The 22,368-nt window shown below is 50.4% G+C and overlaps 2 protein-coding genes across 2 annotated transcripts; both read right to left on the bottom strand.

Annotated features, from left to right (window-relative positions):
* Positions 1 to 3,241: 3,241 nt before the first annotated feature.
* On the bottom strand, positions 3,242 to 6,493 carry LOC124236425 (granzyme H-like). The gene is made up of 5 exons (XM_046655428.1): positions 6,439 to 6,493; positions 5,154 to 5,301; positions 4,493 to 4,628; positions 4,031 to 4,288; positions 3,242 to 3,385 (listed from the first exon to the last, which is right to left on the bottom strand). The coding sequence occupies exons 1-5, from the start codon at positions 6,491 to 6,493 to the stop codon at positions 3,242 to 3,244; spliced, it is 741 nt and encodes a 246-aa protein (XP_046511384.1).
* Positions 6,494 to 18,766: 12,273 nt separating this feature from the next.
* On the bottom strand, positions 18,767 to 22,117 carry LOC124236426 (granzyme B-like). The gene is made up of 5 exons (XM_046655429.1): positions 21,945 to 22,117; positions 20,728 to 20,875; positions 20,063 to 20,198; positions 19,598 to 19,858; positions 18,767 to 18,982 (listed from the first exon to the last, which is right to left on the bottom strand). Exons 1-5 carry the CDS (start codon positions 21,997 to 21,999, stop codon positions 18,839 to 18,841), a joined length of 744 nt encoding a protein of 247 aa, XP_046511385.1. The 5' UTR covers positions 22,000 to 22,117; the 3' UTR covers positions 18,767 to 18,838.
* Positions 22,118 to 22,368: the final 251 nt, after the last annotated feature.

Raw genomic sequence — 22,368 nt, 5'->3', positions numbered from 1 at the left:
CCTGGCAGTTCTTTCCCTGCCGTCCTGGGACCCAGCTCTTCTGGTGGGTCTGGAGGGAAGGAAGGGAGATGGGGGTGGGTTTGGGTGAGTAGAGGCATTTTCAGGAGGTCATTCCAGAGATATTTTATTGATTTATATTTAAATTTTCATTACAGAGGTACTTGAGGAACAGAAGGATTGTTTCCTCAAAGGCAGGGGTCGGGCAGGGGACACTTCCACAGACAAAGGAGATTTGAAGGAATCAGCATGATTAGGGTACTTACCACTACCATTCAAATGTGCCCCTGAGCAGACCTCAGCTCACCAAGCGAGGTGCTGGAATCCTTGTCACAGAATGGCTGCACAGCAGCCCAGAGGTTTTCTCTCCAGGGAGGAGTCTGAGCAGAAGCTCAGCTCTTGTTCAGGGATGCCAGGAAGTCATCACGGGGGGCGGTTAGACAACACGACAGGCCTTTTGCTGCTCTGGCTGTCAGGGTGCCTGGGCTCAGTTCAAGCTCTGTTGTAACTCTGTGGTCCCTTCCCTCGGCCACTGCCCGCTCCTGGGACTGTATCTCTCCCTCATCTCTCACAGGAGGAAGACCTGCAGCAGGGTCCTCAAACTCGTATGAAAACCACAGAACCATTTCCTCAAAGTACATGTTACAGTGAAACTAAATATGCGTGTGGCTGGGCAACTTTTTAGATATCTTTATTTGCTTTCAGCATTTTCTTTTTTGTTTATTTCCACCAAGGAGCCAGGTTCTCAGTATCTCTTAGAAGCAGAGATATTTTTTCGGCTCCAGATCAGAAGCTGTGTGTCCTCACTGCTCTGCCCTCATGAAAGTGCCTGCAGTCATGAAGAGATTGTGTTGCTGCCTGCTTTGCACACAACAAGGTGGGAAAGGCCATGCCTTTGAGGGTTACATGATCCTAGAGTATGTGCCCCTTTGGTGAGAGGGTAGTGCTGTGTGTGTTTGGAGCAGGAGCTCAGAGCTGAAACATATGCTCAGCTCCCAGGTTGTGCCCCATATGAGCGGCAAGCCCTTGGAGAGATGGCTGCTGAGAGTGTTTCCTGAGCTGAGCCCAACTCAGGGAGAGCCTCATTCAGCAAAGGAGACTGTACCCTACGTGTGGGCTCCAAGCCAAAAACCTCCTCAAGTTGAAAAATCTGCATGGTCTGGAAACTATGGATGCAGCAGTGACCATAGTGGCCCCAAGAGGAGAGGGCCTTCTCCTCTTTTTCCAGACCTGTGAACCTCCCTGATTCTGGTTTGATTCTGCGCAGGCAGGAGGTCCAGGAACCACAGGGATCAGATTTCCGGCCAGTCCAGTTGGATGGGTGTTTAGAGTCTTACTCTAGTTGCCTGCAAGAAAATATGTAACACAGTTTTTCCTACCATCTGAATCTCATGAATGTCATCTTATCAGTACAATGACATTCCTACCTGCTACTATTCTTTTTTTAAGATTGGCACCTGAGCAAACATCTGTCACTAATCATGTTTTTTTTCTTCTTCTTCTTCTTTCCCTCGAAGCCCCCCTGTACCTAGTTGTATATTATAGTTGTGGTCCGTCTGGTTGTGCTATGTGGGATGCCACCTCAGCATGGCCTAATGAGCAGTGCTATGTCTGCACCCACAAGGCGCACAGGCAAAACCCTGTGCTGGGGAAGCTGAGCCTGCGAACTTAACCATTTGGCCCTGGGGCCAGCCCTCCTACCTCCCACTTTAAAGGGAAAGAAATGTAAGGCTGCCCTCAATGCCCTTCTCCCTCCCATCGCGCTGCCCTCTCCTCTAGGTGAAGACGAGGCTCCAGTGGACAGAGTGAGGTGACTTCACCCCTAGAAACTAAAGGACTGCTGTCATTTCCAAATCCCACACCTGCTGTTCTAGAGTCACACGTGCTCACGCTCACACGGACTGTGACCAGCAATAGAAACAGAAGGCAAGTACTTTATTCCTGTGGATTTCCCACGAGATCTAGGCCATGTGCACTCATGTGAGGAGGGAGAAAGGGTTACATGATTTGGGTGAAACACTCTGTCACTGTCACCCAGGTTCAGATGACAGAGGCTGTATTAGGTCCACTGTGGATCCTAGTGCTGGGCCCTTATGAGCTCACTCAATGTGTGTTTGTTTGTTGATGGAAAAATTGTACTTTACAATCCTACTGCAGACAGGGCTAACTGCAAAAGGCTGAGACAGACTAGGTGGCCAGTGAGGAGTCTTAGCCTAGAGGCCAGCAGTGAGTAAGAGGGACAGGCTGAAAGGGACTCAGGATATTGAGTCACCAGGTGACCAATGCACTCTGACCACTTCGGGGGACACTGGGCTGGATGTGAGGAGTTGAGCTGGCCTTGCTAGGTGAGAGATGGGGCAGGGGTTTTGGAGAGACAGCCTGCCTGCTGTGTCTTCCATGGACCACACCTGTTGCCAGCACAGGCCTGGTCTCTTTTGCCCCTTTCCAACAGGGCATGAGTTGGGCTGGCATCTCAGGGGAGAAACCCTGATGGAACCACAGGGAGCTCTGGGTATCTTAGGCAGGAGGGCTAGAAGGAAGGGGCCAGCTCAGATAAGGCTTGTCTGAAGGGGACAGGAGCTGGTGGACTCTGAGAACTCTCAGTGGAAAGCAGGGATGGAGAAGAAGGGGCAGCCAGGAGACTGGAGGCCAAGCTGGACCCCAAGATTACAGGAGGGCAGGGAGGAAACTCAGGCTGGGTGAGAACGAGGAGCTTCTCCAGAGACCCACCCTGACTCTGCATCAGCTCCCTGGCTGTAGGGGACAAAGCTCCTACTCAGGCAGCCTCTCCTCTCCCCGTTGTGGGTGGCTAAGCAATTGAGCTTCAGCCCCAGGCTTGCCGGCTTGGTGTCCGGGACCCATGGTGTCATCTCCCTTCCTCTCTGCTGTATAACACAGGGAAGGAGGTAAGAAGTTCACCCTGAGCCCCAGGACCAGAGAGGTTCATGTTTTCTCCTGATGGTGCTCAGCTGCAGCCCTGGCAGAAGGGCAGATCCAGAGAAAGGTGTGGGTCAGAAGGAGCTGGGGAACAGCTTTGCTTGAGGTTTGGGGGAGGTGGTTGTGGGAGGAGGAAGCAGGAAACAGCAGATTTGTGTCACTGGCCTTCTAAGCACAGAGTAGGTGCCTGTGAATGAGGGTCAGTGAATAAACAAGAATCCAGCCCTTCCTGCTCAGCTCAGAGACATTTATTTAGTTTCTGGGTGTTTCTGGATCAGCTCCAGAGAAGATTGGCTGGTTCCCAGATTTAGAGCTTTTTCATGGTTTCCTTTATCCAGGGCAGGAAACTCGAGACTTTCGTGAAGGCCTGTGGAGGAGTCCCGTCTCTTCGTCCATAGGAGACAAGGCCTTGGATCACATTCTCACACACAAGAGGGCCCCCGGAGTCCCCCTGTAGAGAGAGAGCAGGGAGGACTGAGCCTCTGCTTCGCGGGTCCTGCCCACCTGCATCCCAAACGCCCTCTCAGTGAAGGCCGCCTGGGTGGCCTCCATGTGGGAGATCAGAGAGCAGAGCAGGTCCCTGTGGGCCCCTCAGCTGCCCAGTGCAGACTCTGGACATTGTCCCAGCTTCATTTCACTCAGGGGGTGGCTCCCTCTCCTCCCCCAGGTCCCAGATCCTCTCCCATGAGGGCGCTGTGGGACTGTTATTTGCTCTACCATTTAAGGACATGGAAGCAGGCAGGTGAGGCTGACACTCAACATGGAGGGTGAGCCATTTAACCAAGATGGGAGCCAGCTCTGAGGAGCCACCTGGTTTGACTGCTGCACACCCAGGGAGCAGTTTTCTAACACCTGTGCCCGGCGTGGGGCAGAGTGTTGCAAATTCACCTTCCGGATGGAACATCATGTCTGGGTGCATCTCAGGCCCCTGGTAGGTTCCCAGAAGGCCTGTGACTCCCCACTCTGGCTGCTCCCCTCTTCTCTTCCCAGATGAAAGATCAGAGTCTAGGGGGTGAAGGAGTCCCTATTGCATGGGTCTCCAGGTCCCGAAACACCCCTCTCCCCAAAGCTGACCTAGGCAGATGCCCTGTCTCACCTTAAAGGAAGACTTCTCTTCCTTTGGGTCCCCCACGCACAACTGAGTGTTACTGTTGTAATTGCGTAAGTAGGATTCGCACAACCGGTCCTGCTGCACGGTCAGCTCCACCTCCTGCAGAGTGTTTGACCCTCTGCCATTTGGGGTGACTCTCCCCCAGCCGGCCACACTGCACAGCTCTCCGGGCCTCACCTGGGCTGTGCCCCAGGGCAGGCTGAGGGTCCTCACAGCTGCAGTCAGCTTGGCCTCTCTCTCCAGCTGATGAGAAGAGTCAAGAAAGTCCAGCTCAGCCACTGGCCTCCTGGGCCCGGACAGTGCGATGGGGCTGCACTGACTTCCCTCTCTCCTGAGCCACCGGGAATAGTCAGGCAGACAGGATGGGAAGCAGGGAAAGGACAGGTCCCATGGGAGGGGAAGCAATCTGGACCCAGGACAGCAAGAGCAGCAGGGAGGTTCCCTTACCTTTAGTAACATGATGTCATTGGAGAACTCCTTACGTTTATAGTCTGGGTGGCAGATGGCTTGTCTCACAGTGATGACTTGCTGGGTCTTCTCCTGCTTCCGGATGTTGTGGGCTCCAAGAATGACACTGATTAATCTGTGTAGAAAGTAGAGTGAGGTGGTGGGGTGCATGGAATCAAAAGAGATCGAACCCTGGAGCCATAAAGGGCGGGTGACAGGCTGTAGGGCAGGGCTGCAGTCAGTGAAAATCGAAACAAGTGGAGGACTGGGCACTGAGTGACTGTGTCCCCTGTGCTTCTCAATGACATTGAGGGTACGTTTCCTGGATGCTTTCTCTAGCCCTCGAGTAATATTGGGAAAATACTCTGAGTTTACATTTTGAACCTAATGCATGCTTTTATCCTCCACAGCTGCTTCATTTGGCCAGTGTGGTCTCTCTTCTCAACTCAGCCACTTGCTCTCACTTCAGACCCTCTGACCCCAAAGCTTACCTCTCCTATTTCTCACTTTCCATCACCCAGCCTTGCTCTCAGATGGCTCCTCTCAAGACCTGTCATGGCCCTGAGTTACCGGGATCCAGGAGAGCTCCCCTGGGCTGCAGCACCTGGGCAGAGGTCCCTGTAGGGGTCTCAGGAGGTGTCAGTTGTCTGCAGCCCCTCACCTTCCCCGGCAGTGAGCAGCAGTCAGAACAAAGTCCTCTTGCACGAGGACACCGCCACACCTCTTCATTTTGTTCCCCCGCAGAAACTGAACAAACGCCATGTAGGGGCGGGAGTGGGGCTTGGCCTCATGTCCTCCGATGATGTCCTCTGAAAGAAAAGACTCGAAGATGGGCTTTCTGGGAATGGGTGTGGTCAGGAGGGAAGTCTCTGGAAGGTGGTGATTGAGGGTGGGGTCTATAGTGACCTGCTGCCACCAGGGAGAGTCCTCCCAGGTTCTCCTAGTAGGAGAATAACCTTTTCTGAATGTGAAGCCACAGAACCTCCTGTTAGAAAAGGGAGGACAGTGCTTGTTGTCCCTGTCCTACTTCAGACCATGCATGGAGGAGATCAGAGCTGTCTTCATGATGGTGGAGCCCAGCGGATCGTGGACAGGTTTCTGCTACGCCTTCTGTCTCAGTGAGTCTCCCAAGCCTGCTGAGCCTCTGCTAATGTCTCAACTGGTGCCCGTTTCTAATAATCTGTCCGTGAGCTTATGGTGCTGGATTTTCTACGATCCTCATATCCGAGGGTCTAACCCGTCCTAGGATCTCAGTAAGCCTTTTGTGGCTGCATGAATAAATGTCCTTTACTTAGCTTTCTGCTGAGGTTTGGTGGGGATCGTGCTGGTGGGATTGAAGGCCATTGGCTTGGACAGGGGACACTGTGTGGAGCAGCCAAAGGCCTGAGACAGCAGGGGGAGGTGGGGCTGAAAATGTGCTGCCCAGGACCACGGCAGAGCCATGGCAATGGGGCACCCTGCATGCAGTGATCCAGCGGCTTCAGAGATCAGCTGCTCCCTGGGCTTCTCTCCTTGGCAGGGCTGAGGGGGTGAAGTTTCCAGGAAATGAAACTGAATCTTAAGCTGGATCCAGGACAACTCTTATTACCACACCCGATTTTTCTGAGCCGGCCTTTCTTGGGTTGGAGTGAAGGATTTTAACTACTTGTCATTTGTAGCTTCCCATCCTCTGCCAAATGCCTTTCTATGAACAACCCACTTCCCAGGTGATAAGCGAGAGGCTTACACACTAAACCTTCTAGTGAACAGCCTTCCTTCCTGCCATCCTTTTTGAGTGTCCATGCAGCATCAGACTTGTTAGTGTAGGTTTGGGCTAGAGGCTGGCATCTAAAAAGTTCTTGGGTTCCAACCGAAGAAAATCCCTGACTATACTGGGCAGAAGGCTGAGGAGTCCAGAGGGTTTTGTGAGATAGGCTGGGGTTTCTGGAATGGGGATGGTCACTCACCTGTCCCAGCCTCAGGAGGCAGAAGAAACACTAACAAAAGCAGGAGTGGCTGCATCTTTCCTGAAGGTCTGCCGAAGTCACAGCTGCTGGTGTTACTTCTTTCCAGACACACAGTCCGCAAGGGCAAGGCAGGAGTGGTGGCTCAAGACCTCACAGACCTCCTACACCGGTGCTCTTCTGGTTTTTGTGTGTCATCTGCAAGGTGGTTTGTTGAAGTTCTCTGGCTTGGGGTAGGTGACAGTAGCATTGTCACCAACCACACTTGCACTCCCAGTGCTGAGTCACAAGGTGAAATCAAGAAGAAAGAACAAGAATGTGAAGCCTGTGCTGCAGCCAGCAGAGGAGCTGGACCCCAGAAGCCCCTCGGTGACTGAATCTAGATTGTCTCCATTTCTCAGCTCTTGGCTCTTTTTCCATACTGATGAATTCATGAATAGCTATTTAGGAAGCTTGCTCCAAGGAAATGAGTCAGATGGCTCCTGCCCTTGAGAAGATGGCGATCACCTTGAGTAGACTGAGAATCTGTGGTTAGAGAGTAGGACAGTAGGGGCTGTGGTGGGGGTCTGCTTGGTGGTGGGAGATAGTCTGGACCTGCCTGAGGGGCATGTAGAGCTGGACACACACAGACCCCCCGAGAGAGGTAACATCACTGCCTCTCTGACCACAAGTCCAGCCTTGTATTTTGGAATATTTAGAATCCCCTCTTTAAATGTAAATATTCTGTGACAAAGAGAGCTTCCTTTATCCCACAGTCTTGAATAAAATCCTGGACTTGATATTCATGGGACCAAAACAAACCATCATTGAGTCCATCAGAATTGAATGCCTAAATGGTTTATTCTTGAGTCATTGAGCACCCCTGGACCTGAGCGGGGGATTGTTCCTCCCCAGTCAGAGCATCTATTTTCTGAGGAGGGAGTTGCCCTTGAGAAATTCTGGTTACTGGTGACAGATGATGGGGAAATGGATGCCGATCATCCTAATAATTACTATCCATTAAGTACTCTCTGTCCCGGGTTCAGTGAATCATGGTTCTGATGTGCCTGGGCCTAACAGAAGTATTTGCCAACAGGTTATCCCAACATCCTCTCCAGAATGATGACAGATGAGGGAGTATTGGAAAAGAAGAGATTATGAATTCTAAACAGCCCAATGCCAATTCTGTTAAATCAATGGAAGGTTATGAAGGCACAGAAAAAGAGGGGACACCAACGTGCTTAAGCACTAATGATGATGATCTCGGAGTGGTGAAATTCTTGGGAATTTTAGCCTTCTTATTTGTCTGTTCTTCCTTTAACTGTCTTTCTACTATGAACATGTGTTACTTTTCTAGCCAGTAAACTTTTTCCTATAGTTGAAGCACACTCATCAATGGCAAATGTTGAGGAGACTACTTCTTTCTAGTCCAGCCTTCTCTAAGGTGGATATTTTAAAAATGAGTTTACTTTTCTCAATCCATTCTTATAGACAAGATTCAGAGACTGTTGACAAATTTATTCAATCTAATATAGGCTAGAGGACATGTTGGTGAATAAAGAAAGAATTAATGATTTCCACTCTAAAGATGGAAGGTTAGTGAGTCCCTGGCAGCCTCCCCTCCATCCTCCTCTACCCAGTGCATTTCTGGCTTCTGCCCCAGAGAAGACAGATGGATCAATCCTGGAGGCAGTTTTCCCCAGGGTAGAAAGCTCGAAGTCCTGGTGTGGACAGGTGGAGGTTTCCCCTTCTTTTTTCCAAAAGAGACAATGTCCTGAGCCACCTTCTTTCACACAAGGGAGCCACTGGGCTCCCTCTGTGGGCAGGGGAGGAGGGGCTGGGCTGGGCCTTCTCCTGCTCCTCCCCTCCCTTATGCCCTGAGCTTAAGTGGTCTCTGTTTGGGGACTGGGAGTGAGATGTGGGCCAGGAAAGCCTTTGTGCCCTCTTTGCTTCTGGAGCCCCAGCCTGGCCCTGACAATTCCCTTCTTCTCCTCCTCCAGGTAGATTTTGCCTATAAGCGGCTGTGTGATAGGCTCCTATCCCTGCAGGGTGACAGGACACCAGACTGACTTGGTGACAAGGCTGAGTACATAAGGATATAGCTAGTTCCCTCTGTCCCAGATCTTCTCAAGCTTGGCTGTACCCCAGGCTGGGCGTGGACAGTGCTGGGGATCTCACCTTAAAAAGAGTGTTTCTCTTTGTTGGGTCCCCCACGCATATCTGGGTGACGGTGTTGTAATGGTCTTTGTAGTGAGAGATGCGTTGCTCATCCCTTTGGATATCAAGCTCTACCTCTCGCAGTTTTATGGCTGAGGGAGTCTTCCCACTAAGGCGCTCCCAGTCAGCCACACTGCACATCGTCCCTGGCTTTGCCAGCTCTCTCCTCCTGGGCAGCCTGAGGGGGCTCATAGAGGCAGTCAGGTTGGCTGTCCTCTTCAAGTTCAGGGCAGAGGAAAGGAATTCACAAAGACTCCAGGGACTGTCATGGGGTTGCCTTCTCCACAGCCCTGAGACAAGTGAAAGGGTCATACTGGGAAGGAGGGACAGGAATGAGGTCGTGGGGGATGCACAACCTCAGGATTAAAGTGTGCAAGAAGCATTGGAGAATGAGCCCTACCTTAGTGACACAATGTCCTTGGAGAAATTCTTAGGTTTGTAGTCTTAAGCTTGTAGTCTGGGTGGGGGATGGCTCCTCTCACAGGGATGACCTGCTGGGTCCTTTCCTGCTCCTGGATGTTGTGGAGCCTCAGGGAGAAGTGGGTTAAGCTGCACAGAGCAGAGTGGGATGTGCAGTCACAGGGGATACACCCCAGGAGCCATGAAGGAGGCAGGACGGCTTGGGACATGGCAGGACTGGACTGAGGAGGAATTACAGGGGTGAGGCCCTGGGGCTGAGCATCCCTGTGTCCTCTGCTTCTTGGCATTCCATACTGAGTGGAGGCTCCTGATCAATGTCTGGGTGCTCAGTCAGATGCAGAGCTTGCCTGTGTCTAAGCAAAACTGTGAATTTCTCCCCTGTGCACTCTGGGCTTCGGAGCATAACCTCAGCCTCCTCCCGATGCCGCCTTTGACCAGCCCGTCTCTTCCACCGGCCCCTTGCACTGACCTGTTCCTTTCTCCCCAAAGCTTGCCTGTCCTTTGAAGGGTTCTTCATTGTTCCTAGGTGGTCCAGGTCTGCAGCCCCTGAGAAGGCAGTTCTCTGTGAAGGGTCGCCAGAAGGGTGGGGCCACATGCTTCTCCTCACCTTCCTCAGCAACGAGCGGCTGCTGTCAGCACAAAGTCCTTACACACGAGGAAACTCTCACAGTTTTGTCTTTTCTCTGGAGTCTGGATCAGAGAAATGCCAGATTCGGACAAGAATAAGTATTAGCCTCATAGCCTCAGATGATTTTCCCTGAAAGAAGAATTCTACTCTGCTTGCTGTGCTCATGCAGTCACAGGCTCGACCAGGGAGATGGGACAAAGGAGAGCAGGGTGGGAAGGAGTTGGGGTGGCAGATAGTGGGGTCTGTAGTAGACAGAAGCAACCAAGAAGGGGGCCCTGCAGGTTCCTGCGGTGCCAAACCTGGCTTGCCTAGTGACCCTCCAGACTCAAATTCTCTCTTTGACAAAGAGAAGAGCAGCCTTCGTCCTTAATTCCTGCTGTAGTCTCATATGTGGCAGACAGGAATGGTGTTTGGAACAAATGATGGAGGCCTGCTGAATCCTGGAAAATCATTTCCCTGACGTTCTCTGGGTCCTCTCCCTGCTCTTCTTTTCCAGACCTCACTGGGCTGCTGGTCTGTAATATTCAGAACATGAGCTCAAGATGCTGGGCTGTGTTTGCTTTGCATCTGCTTGAGCCTGACAGGTCGTAGGTACCCAGTAAATGTCTTTTCTGCCCAAAGGAATGGCTCCCAGTTAGCCTCTGAGGAGGGTAGGTTGGGATAGTCCTGGTGGGGTTCTGAGCAGCAGGCAAGATGGAGCTGCTAAAGCTGCTGTGCCCATTGACTGAAAAATTACCAGAGAGACCTTGAGAGTGATCCAGCTGAACATCAGTGTTAAGGGAACTGGGATGCCGCCAGCTCTGGGATCAACTGAGTCCTTAGCTTCTTTCCTGGGTGGCATGAGAGTGACAAAGTTTGGAGAAGGGAGTGGATTTGGAGGATAGATTTTTAGGTCACTGAGTTAGAAAGCTTGTGGGCCCTATTTTGATTTCAGAAGCCAGCCGCTTTCTTCAAGCTGCCCTTTCCTGGGGAATTAATTGTTTCTCATTCCCATCTTCCAGCCTCCTTCCAGAGGCCTTTGTAAAAGAACCCGCTTTCCAGATGACAAGGGTAGGGCCTGGGGAGGAACAGCACCCACTGGCCCTTGTGGGGAACAGCGTTCCGCCCTGCCATTCCTGCTGAGTTTTCATTATGCAGCAGCTTTGCTGGTGTTTGAGGGAGTTTGGACCTGGAGTTCAGAAAGTTCCTTGGATCGACCAGCACTAGGCTGTGTCTGAGTGCAGCGTCTGAGCAGGGCTGAGCCAGTGCAGGATGATGCTGGGCCTCTGTTACTGGGGATAGTCACTCACCTGACTCTCCCCTGTGGGACAGAAGACACGCCACCAGGAGCGGCAGTGGCCACATGTCCCCAGGAAGGCTGCCCAGGTCACAGCTGCTGATGCTTCCTCCTTGTCATCTAACTCCAAGTGTCTCCTCAGTGTTGTGGCCTTTATCACATAAGATTCCCTCTGAATGCCTCACACTGCTGTCTGATCAAGTCCTCGGGCCTGAATGGAGCAAGAGCTTATCAGTCACCACACAAGCACTCGTACCTGTTGTCTCAGTGCTGACCATACTCACAGAAAGCAGGAACTGCTGGCTGCTCTCAGGATGGTTGGGGATGTTGATCAACCAGTAGCAGGTCCCTGAGCCCCAGCAACCTGTGATGATAGATCCAATGCTATCTTCATTTCCTTGGCTCTCTTTGGACGTCATTATTGAGGATGATCATTATGGAAGCCCCTTTCTGGATGAGACTTGGGGGCATTGAGATGAGATTCCTTGCTTCTGATAGAAAGCCAAAGCCATCAGTGATCAGATAATGCTGGTGTAAGCCATGGTTAGAGGCATTTACACATGGAGTGGGAGTATTGCTGAAGAGGGCTTGTTCCAGTTACTAAAGATTGAGTGGTTTAAAAGAACAAACCACACTGATTTTGCCCACAAATCTGCATTTTGGTTAGGTTTTAGTGTCGACAGCTCCCCTTTGCACCCCCTGGAGTCAGGCGAGGCTTGAAGCCTGGAGGCCAGAATTTGAAACCTTCAGAAACTTGAAGGCTCGCTCACATGTGCCCAGTGGTTGGTGCTGGCTGTCTGCTCGGCACGTCCCTTCCTCTACATGAGGGCCTCTCAAGTAGTCTCTGTTCATGGGATTATCAAATCTTCCTCGCAATGTGATGCTTGGCTTCCCCAGATTGAGTGTCTCCCAAAGGCGAGCCAGGCAGAAGACGTCTTCTTTTTATTTCCTAGACTTTGATGTCATAATGCATTCATTCTACCCTATTTCACTGCTTGGGGCAATCAAAAGGCATCCCTGGCCCCAGTTAAATAGGAAAGGGCATAGACCCTGCCTGTGAGTGGGAGGAGTGTTGCAGTCTTGTAAGAAGAGCCTGTGGGATGGGAGATATACAGAGGCTGTCCCAGCAAAGCATAATCTGTCATGCTACTCTAGGTGCCTGTAGAGTTGGTCAGAGGCTCTGATCTGTCTAAGCCCAGGTCACAGCCTTTGACTGGCTGGAGTCTGCTTTCTCCAAATCCTGGGTCCTGAGAATGGAAGAGTGTTGATTCTCCCCAAAGCTATCCTCCTTAATGAATTACTGATACCTCATGAAATGGGAACAGATGCCAGGGAGGCAAAGCAGTATTCTCACACCACTGCCCAGAGAAGGACATTTCTGATATCCTGGTACCATTCTCCAAATGAGTTATGTTGATTATCTCCCCATGATAGAAAAAGAGGGGTGAGTCATGGAATTGAAAATACTGTTGGTTCTAAACAGGTTGATCCCAATCCTCTTAAAAAGCAATAGAACCTTAGTTAAAGAAACAGAGCACAATCTCAGTGGTGACTGTGGTAGGGGAGCCACAGTGGACCAGATCGAGGTGTCCAAGTCGTGGCATTGTGGGGTGGAGAAGGTGCTCACGTCAGGCCTCTCTACTATGTGGACACCCTCCTCACCTCACATTGGCTCAGACACCCTGCACTGGGCAGCACAGCTTGGGGTGTCAGACTACCTGTGAGGTGAGGATGGCAGCCCAGTGCAGGGAGTGGATGCCGAAGTGGGGTGAGCAGGGTGTTCACACTAGGGGCTGGCCTAGTAGGTGGTATTGGAGCTCAAGTGAGGAGACAGGGGCCTCTACAGAGGGCAGGCTGTTGCAATTTGTCAGAGCAGGCTGATTAGGGTGAGGTGGGCTTTGGCACGAAGAGGCTGCTGATGTGAAGTGTCAGTGCCTGCATAGAGCAAGGAGGGGACCCACATAGGGGACGATGGGGATGTGGGAGATTTGTTATAGAAATCTCTGTGTGGATTAATCCAATTAGTAAACATAGTAGGGCAAATGATTAGATGTCTAAAGATTGGATGGTATTGATGGTATCAGTGTTAGTTTCCTGGGTTTGATGCCTGGATTGTGGTTATAGAAGAGTGTCCTTGTTTGTAGGAATCACACACTAAAGTATTTGGGAAGTGACAGAGAGCCCTGTCAGTGACTTTACTCTCTAATGGCTCAAGAAAACAAAAGTTCTTTGTATTGTACTTGCAGCTTCTCTGTAAGCTTGAGATTCTTTTTAAATTAGGATGAAATCCATAGCTTTCTCATATACAAACAACCATCAGTTTGAAGATATAACTGAAAAGAAAATCTGTTAGTAGCAACCAAAAAACCAGGATGCTAGGAAAAGCTTAACCCGAATTGTGAAAATTATGTTCGAGGAAAACTTTTAAATACTCCTAAAAACACAAAAATATACCTGAGTTATAGAAAGCTAGGCTTAGTTCTCAGTTAGGATGGATCTAAATCAAAAAGGTAGAATTTCTTCCCAAAGTAATATATACATTTAATGTGATTCCTATGAAAATATAAAATCTTTTTCCTAATGTTGCACAAGTTCTAGACATTTCTAAATTTACCTGGAAAATAAGCAAGGAAGATTAGCTAGGAAAATTGTGACAAAAAGAAAAAGGACTAGTAATGGAGAGGATTAACCTTGTCAGATATTAAAAACATCTTATAAAACTTCTTTCCTGAAAACAGTGTGGCTCTGACTCATGGAAAGACAGAGACCAATCAGACAGAACAGAAAATCCAGAAACATTCCCAAGTACATATGGAAATGTAATTTTTCATAAGGGGGCATTTCAGATCATTGGGGAAATGACGGACTTTTTAACAAATGATATTGGATCAAGTAGACAGTGATTTTCTAAGAGATGAAGTTGGAGTCACATTTCACGTATACCACCAGAATAAACTCCAAATAGATAAGAGATTCAAATATACAAAATAATACCATACATACACTAGAAATAAACATGGGTAAATTTCTTTATAAACTTAGAAAGGGCAAAGCCTTTCTAGCAATGACTCTAAATCTAGAAACATTGAAAGAAAAGATTGATAAATAAACTTTGATATATAAATAAAAACTTTTTTAATTTGTATGTCGAAAAGCAGTGTAAGCAAATGCAAAATACAGACAGCAAACTTGGAAAAAAACTAATGCAACATATACCAAATTAAAGAGCTAATCTATCTAATATATAAAGAAATCTGAAAATTCAAAAGAAAAAGACTAAGACCTGATAGAAGAATGGGCAAAAGACAAGACAGTTCACGGTAAAATATAATTAAAACATAATGAAGTCTTAGTTCACTCAGATTAAGAGAAATGGAAATAAAATATGGGAAAAAGTCAAATAATAATTCTACGAAGACACTCTATTTTATCTCATAGGTGGCCAAAAATTCTAAAATTAAAGAGCACACTCCATGGGCAAGGCTGTTTTCTTTGGATTGGTGTTGCAGGACATGTCTTTATTTTTTCTTCCATAATTTTACTCTCATCCTATCCACGTCTTTATATTTGAGTGTGTCCTCTAAACAGCACAAAATTGGTCTTGCAGTTTTTATCCAGACTGACAATCTCTGCCCTTTAGTTGGAGTGTTTAATCTGCTTACATTTAATGCAACCACTGATAGGGTTAGGTTGAAGAATATCACATTGCTATTTGATTTCTATTTGTGTGATAAATTTTTTGTTCCTGTGTCCCTCTTTTCCTGCCTTCTTTTGTTGTGTCTCTTTTCGTCTTCTTTATCGGCTTTTGGTTACATCTCTATATAGTATTTTAGTGTGTTTTGTAGGATTGCAATATGGCTCTTTCACACATCACAGTCTACTTTGAATTAATGTTATACCACTTCATATAAGATAATTGCAATAAAATATTTCCATTTATGCTTCCTCCCACCCTTTGAGTTATTTTTGTCATACAATTTGCTACTATATTCCATAAATCCTAAAACATTTTTGCCTTAATAGTCATTAATCTTTGAAAGAAATGTATACAAAGTCTTTTATATTTCATCACATTTACACTTTTATTTCTCTTTTGTCCTTCCTGCCTACGATGGGGATCATTTCCCTTCAGCCTGAGGAACTGCTTTTAGTCTTTCTTGCAGTGCAGGTCCGATGGCAGCAAATTCTCATCACTTTGTTTTCCTGAAAATGTCTTTACTTTGCCTTCATTTTTCAACATGTTCAGACTTCCATCATTTCTGATGAGAGCTTATTGTTACTCTTATTGTTGTTTCTCTTAAAGCAATGTATATTGCTTTTCTCTCTGTCCACTTTCAGCCTTTTGTCTTCATCTTTGTTTTCTTTTTTTTCTGAAGAAGATTGGGCCTGACTTGACATCTGTGTCCATCCTTCTCTGTTTTTTGTCTGTGGGATGCCTGCCACAGCGTGGATTCATGAGTGGTGTGTAGGTCCACGCCTGGGATCCAAACCAGCAAACTCAGGGCCACCGAAGCGGAGTGCACAAACTGAACCACTGCACTGCTGGGCGGGCCCCTATCTTTGGTTTCTACCAGTTTGACTGTTATATGCTTACATGTGGATTCCTTTGCCCTCCCCGAGGTTCACTGAGCTTCCTGAATCTGTGGATGAGGAATGTTGTCTAGCAATAGGCCTATGATGAAAAGGAACCAGTGGCTGCACTTCTTTTATGGTGAAATGTGTTTGTCGGACAAAAGCAGTGCTGTGTGGGATAACAAGACAGGAAATCAACCCTGTGAGTTCTGTAAGTCCACAAAGCGGGAACCGGCAGAAGTACGGTGGTGGGCAGGAAGGCAGAGCCATCCCAAGACACGTTCCCAAAAGAAATTAGCAAGATCTCACATTCCTTTGGGCCTCTCTCCCCCAGGAGCTGGCCTGGCGGTTCTCTTCCTGCCATCCTGGGAGCCGGCTCTTCTTGTGGGTCTGGAGGAATGGAGGGTAGATGGGAGCAGGTTTGGGTGAGTAGAGGCATTTCCTTGAGGTCATTCCAGAGACATTTTGTTTATTTTTATACTTAAATTTTCGTTACACAGTTTTTTGAGGAATAAAAGGATCATTTCCTCAAAGACAGGGGTGGGGCAGAGGACACTTCCACAGACAAAGGAGATTTGAAGGAATCAGCATGATTAGGGGGCTCACCCACCCCCATCCAAATGTGCCCCTGAGCAGACTTCAGCTCACCAAGCGAGGTGTTGGAATCCTTGTCACAGAATGGCTCCACAGCAGCCCAGAGGTTTCCTCTCCAGGGAGGGGTCTGAGCAGAAGCTCAGCTCTTGTTCAGGGATGCCAGGAAGTCATCACGGGGCAGGGGTTAGACAACATGTCAGGGCTCTTGCTGGCCTGGCTGTCAGGGTTCCTGGGCTCAGTCCAGGCTCTGTTCTAACTTTGTGGTGCCTTCAGTCGGCCACTGCCCCCTCCTGGGACTGTGTCCCTCCCTCATCTCTCACAGGAGGAAGACCCGCAGCAGGGTCCTCAAACTTGTATCCAAACCACAGAACCATTTCCTCAAAGTACATATTACAGTGAAACTAAACATGCATGTGGCAGGGCAGTCTTTCAGATATTGTTTTTGTTTTGCTTTAGACATTTTCCTTTTTGTCTTTTCCATAAAGGTGCCAGGTTCGTAGTATGTCTTAGACGCAGGGATATTTTTTCAGCCCCAGATCAGAAGCTGCGTGTCCTCACTGCTCTGTGCTTGTGAAAGTGTCCGCAGTCATGAAGAGATGGTGTTGTTGCCTGGTTTGTGCACAACAAGGTGGGAAAGGCCGTGCCTATGTGGGTTACATGATCCCAGAGTACGTACCCTTGTGGTGAGAGGGTAGTGCTGTGTGTGTTTGGAGCAGTAGCTCAGAGCTGGAACGTATGCTCAGCTCCCAGGTCGTGCCCCATATGAGCAGCAAGCCCTTGGAGAGATGGCTGCTGGGAGTGTTTCCTGAGCTGAGCCCAACACAGGGAGATCCTCATTCAGCAAAGGATCCCATACTCTCTATGTGGGTTCCAAACCAAAAACCTCTTCAAGTCGAAAAATCTGGGTGGTCTGGAAACTGTGGATGCAGCAGTAACCACGGTGGCCCTAAGAAGAGAGGCCTTTCTTCAGTTTTCCAGACCATGTGAACCTCTCTGATTCTGGTTTGATTCTGCGCAGGCAGGAGGTACAGTAACCACAGGGATCAGGTTTCCTGCCAGTCCAGTTGTATGTGAGTTTAGAGTCTGACTCTAGTTGCCTTCCAGCAACTACGTAATACAGTTTTTCCTACCATCTTAATCTGTGCAATGACACTCCTACCTGCTACTTATAGGCAAATGAAGTAAGGCTGGCCTCGCTGCCCTTCTCCCTCCCTTCGGGCTGCCCTCTTCTCTAGGTGGTGAAGTTGATGCTCCAGTGGACAGAGGGTGGTGACTTCACCCCTAGAAACTAAATGACTGAGGTCATTTCCAAATCCCACGACCTGCTGTTCTAGAGTCACTCGTGCTCACGCTCACACGGACTGTGACCAGCAATAGAAACAGAACACAAGTGCTTTGTTCCTGTGGATTTCCCACGGCGATCTAGGCCATGTGGGCTCATGTGAGGAGGTAGAGAGTGTTACATGATTTGGGTGAAACTCTCATTGTCAATGTCTCTCGGGTTCAGATGACAGAGTCTGTATAAGGTCCATTGTGGATCCCCAGTGCTGGGCACTTAGGAGCTCAGTCAGGGTGTGTTTGTTTATTGATGGCAAAATGGTGCTTTCCCGTCCTACTGCAGAGAGCGTAGGGCTAACTCAAAAGGCTGAGACAGACTAGGTGGCCAGTGAGGAGTCTTAGCCTAGAGGCCAGCAGTGAGTAAGAGGGACAGGCTGAAAGGGACTCTGGCTGTCAAGTGCCCAGGTGGCCAATGCATCCTGAGCACTTCGGGGAACACTGGGCTGGATGTGATGGGTTGAGCTGACCGTGCCAGGTGAGAGATGGGGCAGGGGCTCTGGAGAGACAGCCTGCCTGCTGTGTCCTCCATGGACCCTGCCTGTTGCCAGCACAAGCCTGGCCCTTGTGTCACTCTCTGCCAGGGCATGAGCTGGGCTGCCATCTCAGGGGAGAGGCCCTGCCGGAACCACATGGAGCTCTGGGTGTCCTAGGCAGGATGGCTAGAAGGAAGGGGCCAGCTCAGATCAGGGTTTCTGGAGGGGACAGGAGTTGGTGGACTCTGAGAACTCTCAGTGGAAAGCAGGGATGGAGAAGAAGGGGCAGCCAGGAGACTGGAGGGCAAGCTGGGCCCCAAGGTCACAGGAGGGCAGGGAGGAAACTCAGGCTGGGTGAGAACGAGGAGCTTCTCCAGAGACCCACCCCCACTCCACACCTGCTCTCTGGCTGTGGGAGAGAAATCTCCTCTCAGGCAGCCCCTCCCCTTCCCAGTATGGGGGCTATGCCGTTGAGCTTCAGCCTCAAGCTTGCCTGTTTGGTGTTCAGGACCCATGGTGTCATCCCCCTTCCTCTCTGCCATATAACACAGGGAAGGAGGCAAGAAGTTCACCCTGAGCCCCAGGACCAGAGAGGTTCATGTTTTCTCCTCATGGTGCTCAGCTGCAGCCCTGGTGGAAGGGCAGGCCCAGAGAAAGGTGTGGGTCAGAAGAGGTGGGAAACAGCTTTGCATGAGGTTTGGGAGAGGTGGTGTACGGAGAGGGAAGAGGAAGAATCAGAAAACAACAAATTTGTGCCATTGGCCTTCTAAGGACAGAGGAGGTGCCTGTGAATGAGGGTCAGTGAATAAACAAGAAACCAGCCCTTCCCACTCAGCTAAGAGACATTTATTTAGTGGCTGGGGTGTTTCTGGATCAGCTCCAGAGCTGGTGGGCTGGTTCCCACAGTTAGAGGCTTTTCATGGTTTTCTTTATCCAGGGCAGGAAACTGGAGACTTTGGTGAAGGCCCGTGGAGGACTCCCATTATCCAGTCCATAGGAGACAATGCCCTGGAGACCGTTCTCACAGATGAGAGGGCCCCCAGAGTCGCCCTGTGGACATAGAGTGGGGAGGACTGAGGCCGTGCTCACCCTGGTGCTGCCCACCTGCATCGCAAGTGCCCTCTCAGTGAAGGCCACCTGGCCAGGCCCCTGTGGGCCCCTCAGCTGCCCAGTCCTGACCCTGGACATTGTCACGACTTCATTTCACTCAGGGGGCAGCTCCCTCTTCTCCTCCAGCTCCCACATCCTCTTCCATGAGGGCACTGTGGGACTGTGCTTTGGTCTAACGTTTAAGGACAGGAAAGCAGGCAGGTGAGGATGACACTCAGCACGGAAGGTAAGCCATTTAACCAAGATGGGAGCCAGCTCTGAGGAGCCACCTGGTTTGACTGCTGCACACCCAGGGAGCAGTTTTCTAACACCTGTGCCCGGCGTGGGGCAGAGTGTTGCAAATTCATCTTCCGGATGGAACATCATGTCTGGGTGCATCTCAGGCCCCTGGTAGGTTCCCAGAAGGCCTGTGACTCCCCACTCTGGCTGCTCCCCCCTTCTCTTCTTGGGAGAAAGATCAGAGTCTGGGGAGTGAAGGAGTCCCCACTGCTTGGATCTGTAGGACCCAAAACACCCATCTCCCCACAGCCAAGCTAGGCGGACACCCAGTCTCACCTGAAAGGAAGACTTCTTAACCTTCGGGTCCCCTACACACAGCTGAGTGGTACTGTTGTAATAATTGCGGAAGTAGGATTCGCACACCTCATCCTGCTGCACAGTCAGTTCCACCTCCTGCAGTGTGTCTGGGAACCTGCCCTTCGGGGCAAGTTGCCCCCAGCCGGCCACACTGCACACCTCTCCGGGCCTCACCTGGGTCTTGCCCCTGGGCAGGCTGAGGGGCCACACAGCTGCAGACAGCTTGGCCCTTCTCTCCAGCTGATGAGAAGAGGCAAGAAATTCCAGCTCAGCCACTGGCCTCCTGGGCCTGGACAGCGCGATGGGGCTGCACTGACTTCCCTCTCCCCTGAGCCACTGGGACTAGTCAGGAGGCCTGGATGAGAAGGAGTGGAGGGACAGGTCCCAGTGGGAGGGGAAGCCATCTGGACCCAGGACAGCAAGAGCAGTGGGGAGGCTCCCTACCTTTAGTAACATGATGTCATTGGAGAAGTTCTTAGGATTATAGTCTGGGTGGCGTATGGCTTGTCTCACAGTGATGACTTGCTGGGTCTTCTCCTGCTTCCGGATGTTGTGGGCCCCAAGGGTGACATTCATTAATCTGCATAGAAAGTAGAGTGAGGTGATGGGGTGCATGGAATCAAAAGAGATCTAGCCCTGGAGCCATGAAGGGAGGGTGACATGGGGCAGGGCAGGGCTGCAGCTAGGGGAAATAGACATAAGTGGAGGACTGGGAACTGAGTGATTGTCCCCTGTGCTTCTCAATGACATTGAGGTTAGGTTTCCTGGATGCTTTCTCTAGCCCTCAAGTAATATTGTGAAAATACTCTGAGTTTGCATTTTGACACTAATGCATGCTTTCATCCTCTCCAGCTGCTTCATTTGGCCAGTGTGGTCTCTCTGCTCAACTTGGCCACTTGCTCTCACCTCTGACCCTCTGACTCCCAAGCTTACCTGTTCTATTCTCACTTTCCATCACCCAGTCATGCTCTCAGATGTCTCCTCTCATGAGCTCTCATGGCCTTGAGTAATCAGGAACCAGGGGAGCTCCACTGGGCTGCAGCCCTTGGGCAGAGGACAGGTGTCCCTGTAGCGGTCTTAGGAGGTGTCAGTTTCCTGCGGCCCCTCACCTTCCCCAGCAGTGAGCTGCCGTCAGAACGATGTCGTGTCGCACGAGGACACCACCACAACTGTGCAGTATCTCTTCAAACAGAAATTGAACCAATGCCATGTAGGGTCGAGAGTGGGGCCAGGCCTCATGTCCCCCGATGATCTCCCCTGAAGGAAAAGTCTTGTTTACTTGTGCACACCCAGTGAGTCCACCAGGCATGTGTCACCTTGACGGCTCAGGACTGCTGGGCATCTGGGAGCCCGAGATGGCCTGGAGTTGAGAGGGGCTGGGGTGGGGCTTTCCCTCTAGGAAAAGGAGGAGGAGCAGGCTTGGCCTGTGAATCTGTCCTCCACAGATAATTGGAGGTGAGCATATGCGTCCTAGGGACAGTGAGGTCTAGAGGCTCCTGAGAATTGCTCTCCTGACTTTGCTTTGTTTCAAGAGCCTTTCTAAGGCCCTGTTGTCCTGTGATGTCTGGGATGATGCTGTTTCCAGTGGCCAGGACTTAAGTTTAGGGATCTAGATGTTGTCATAGCCTGTTTCCCATGGCCTGACGCATAGTGGGGGCCTAAAAGCTGTTTGTTGGCTGCATGAAGGAATGGCCCCCGATGGGCCTGAAGGAGAGTTTGTAGGGCCAGTGCTTGTGGGATTCTGGAAAGCAGAGAAGTTCAGGTCTGCAAACAGCGGCTCCATCCTGGAAAGAAGGGAGCTGCTAAAGACCTGGGAAGAAAAGCAGAGTTGGAGAAGGGACTGAAGGGCCTTGGGACTGAGCAAGGCATCAGCAGTCCTCTGGGGACAGTGGTCCCACCAACTCCGGGGTCTGCCGAGCTCCAGACTTCTCTCCTAAGCAGACGCTGAGGGGAGCATCTGTGTCATCCCAGACCTGGAAGCCAGGCCCACTCTGCCCTGTGCAGGGGAATTGATTATTTTCTCTTTTCCAGTTTCCCTCCCTCTGCCATGCACTTCCAGTTAAGTTCCACTTTGCAGATGGCAAACGTAGGGCCTAGGGAGGGAATAGCACCCACTGGCTGTTCTTGAGAACAGCCTTCTGCCCTGCGGTTCCTGCTGGTAATTTATCCAGCGTCATACATGGGATTCTGAGTTGGGATGGGAGCTGGGATTCAGAATGTTGCTGGTGGATAGATGGATCAGGGATGTGCAGAAGGGGCAGGAGACCTGTGCCCACTGTGTTTGGGGGGAGGGGTTGGGCATCTGAGGGTGGGGGTGGTCACTCACCTGCCTCTGCCCCAGAGGACAGTAAAAAGGCCAGCAGGAGCAGGAGAGGCTGCATCTTTCCAGGAAGGTTGCCCAGGTCAGGGAGGCTGGTGCTTCCTCCTTGCTCTTTTAGCCCCGAGGAGAGGAAGGATGTACAGATGGGATCAGTGCCCTCAAGGCCCTCTGTGGTGTGTGGGGCTTCATCAGAGACGGCTTTCTATGAAACCTTCCCCGCCCCTACTCCTTCTGCCTGATGACATCCTCTGGGTGGTGGTGTGAGAATCATGCAGTGACCACATGAGAACCCACAGTGGATGACTCAGGGTGGATCACTTGATCCAGCCTAGAGCAGGAACCCAAGGGTACAAAGTGGAGACCGTGTGCTGTGGTACCGACAAGTAGAGGTACTGGAGCCCCAGAAACCTGAGTCCCCAGTGATAGAACC

The sequence above is a fragment of the Equus quagga genome, chromosome 2 (genome assembly GCF_021613505.1).
Source record: "Equus quagga isolate Etosha38 chromosome 2, UCLA_HA_Equagga_1.0, whole genome shotgun sequence".
In the NCBI taxonomy this organism is placed as follows: Eukaryota; Metazoa; Chordata; class Mammalia; order Perissodactyla; family Equidae; genus Equus; species Equus quagga.
The sequence above is the reverse complement of the archived record's forward strand: the minus strand, read 5'-3'. Positions and strand labels throughout refer to the sequence as shown.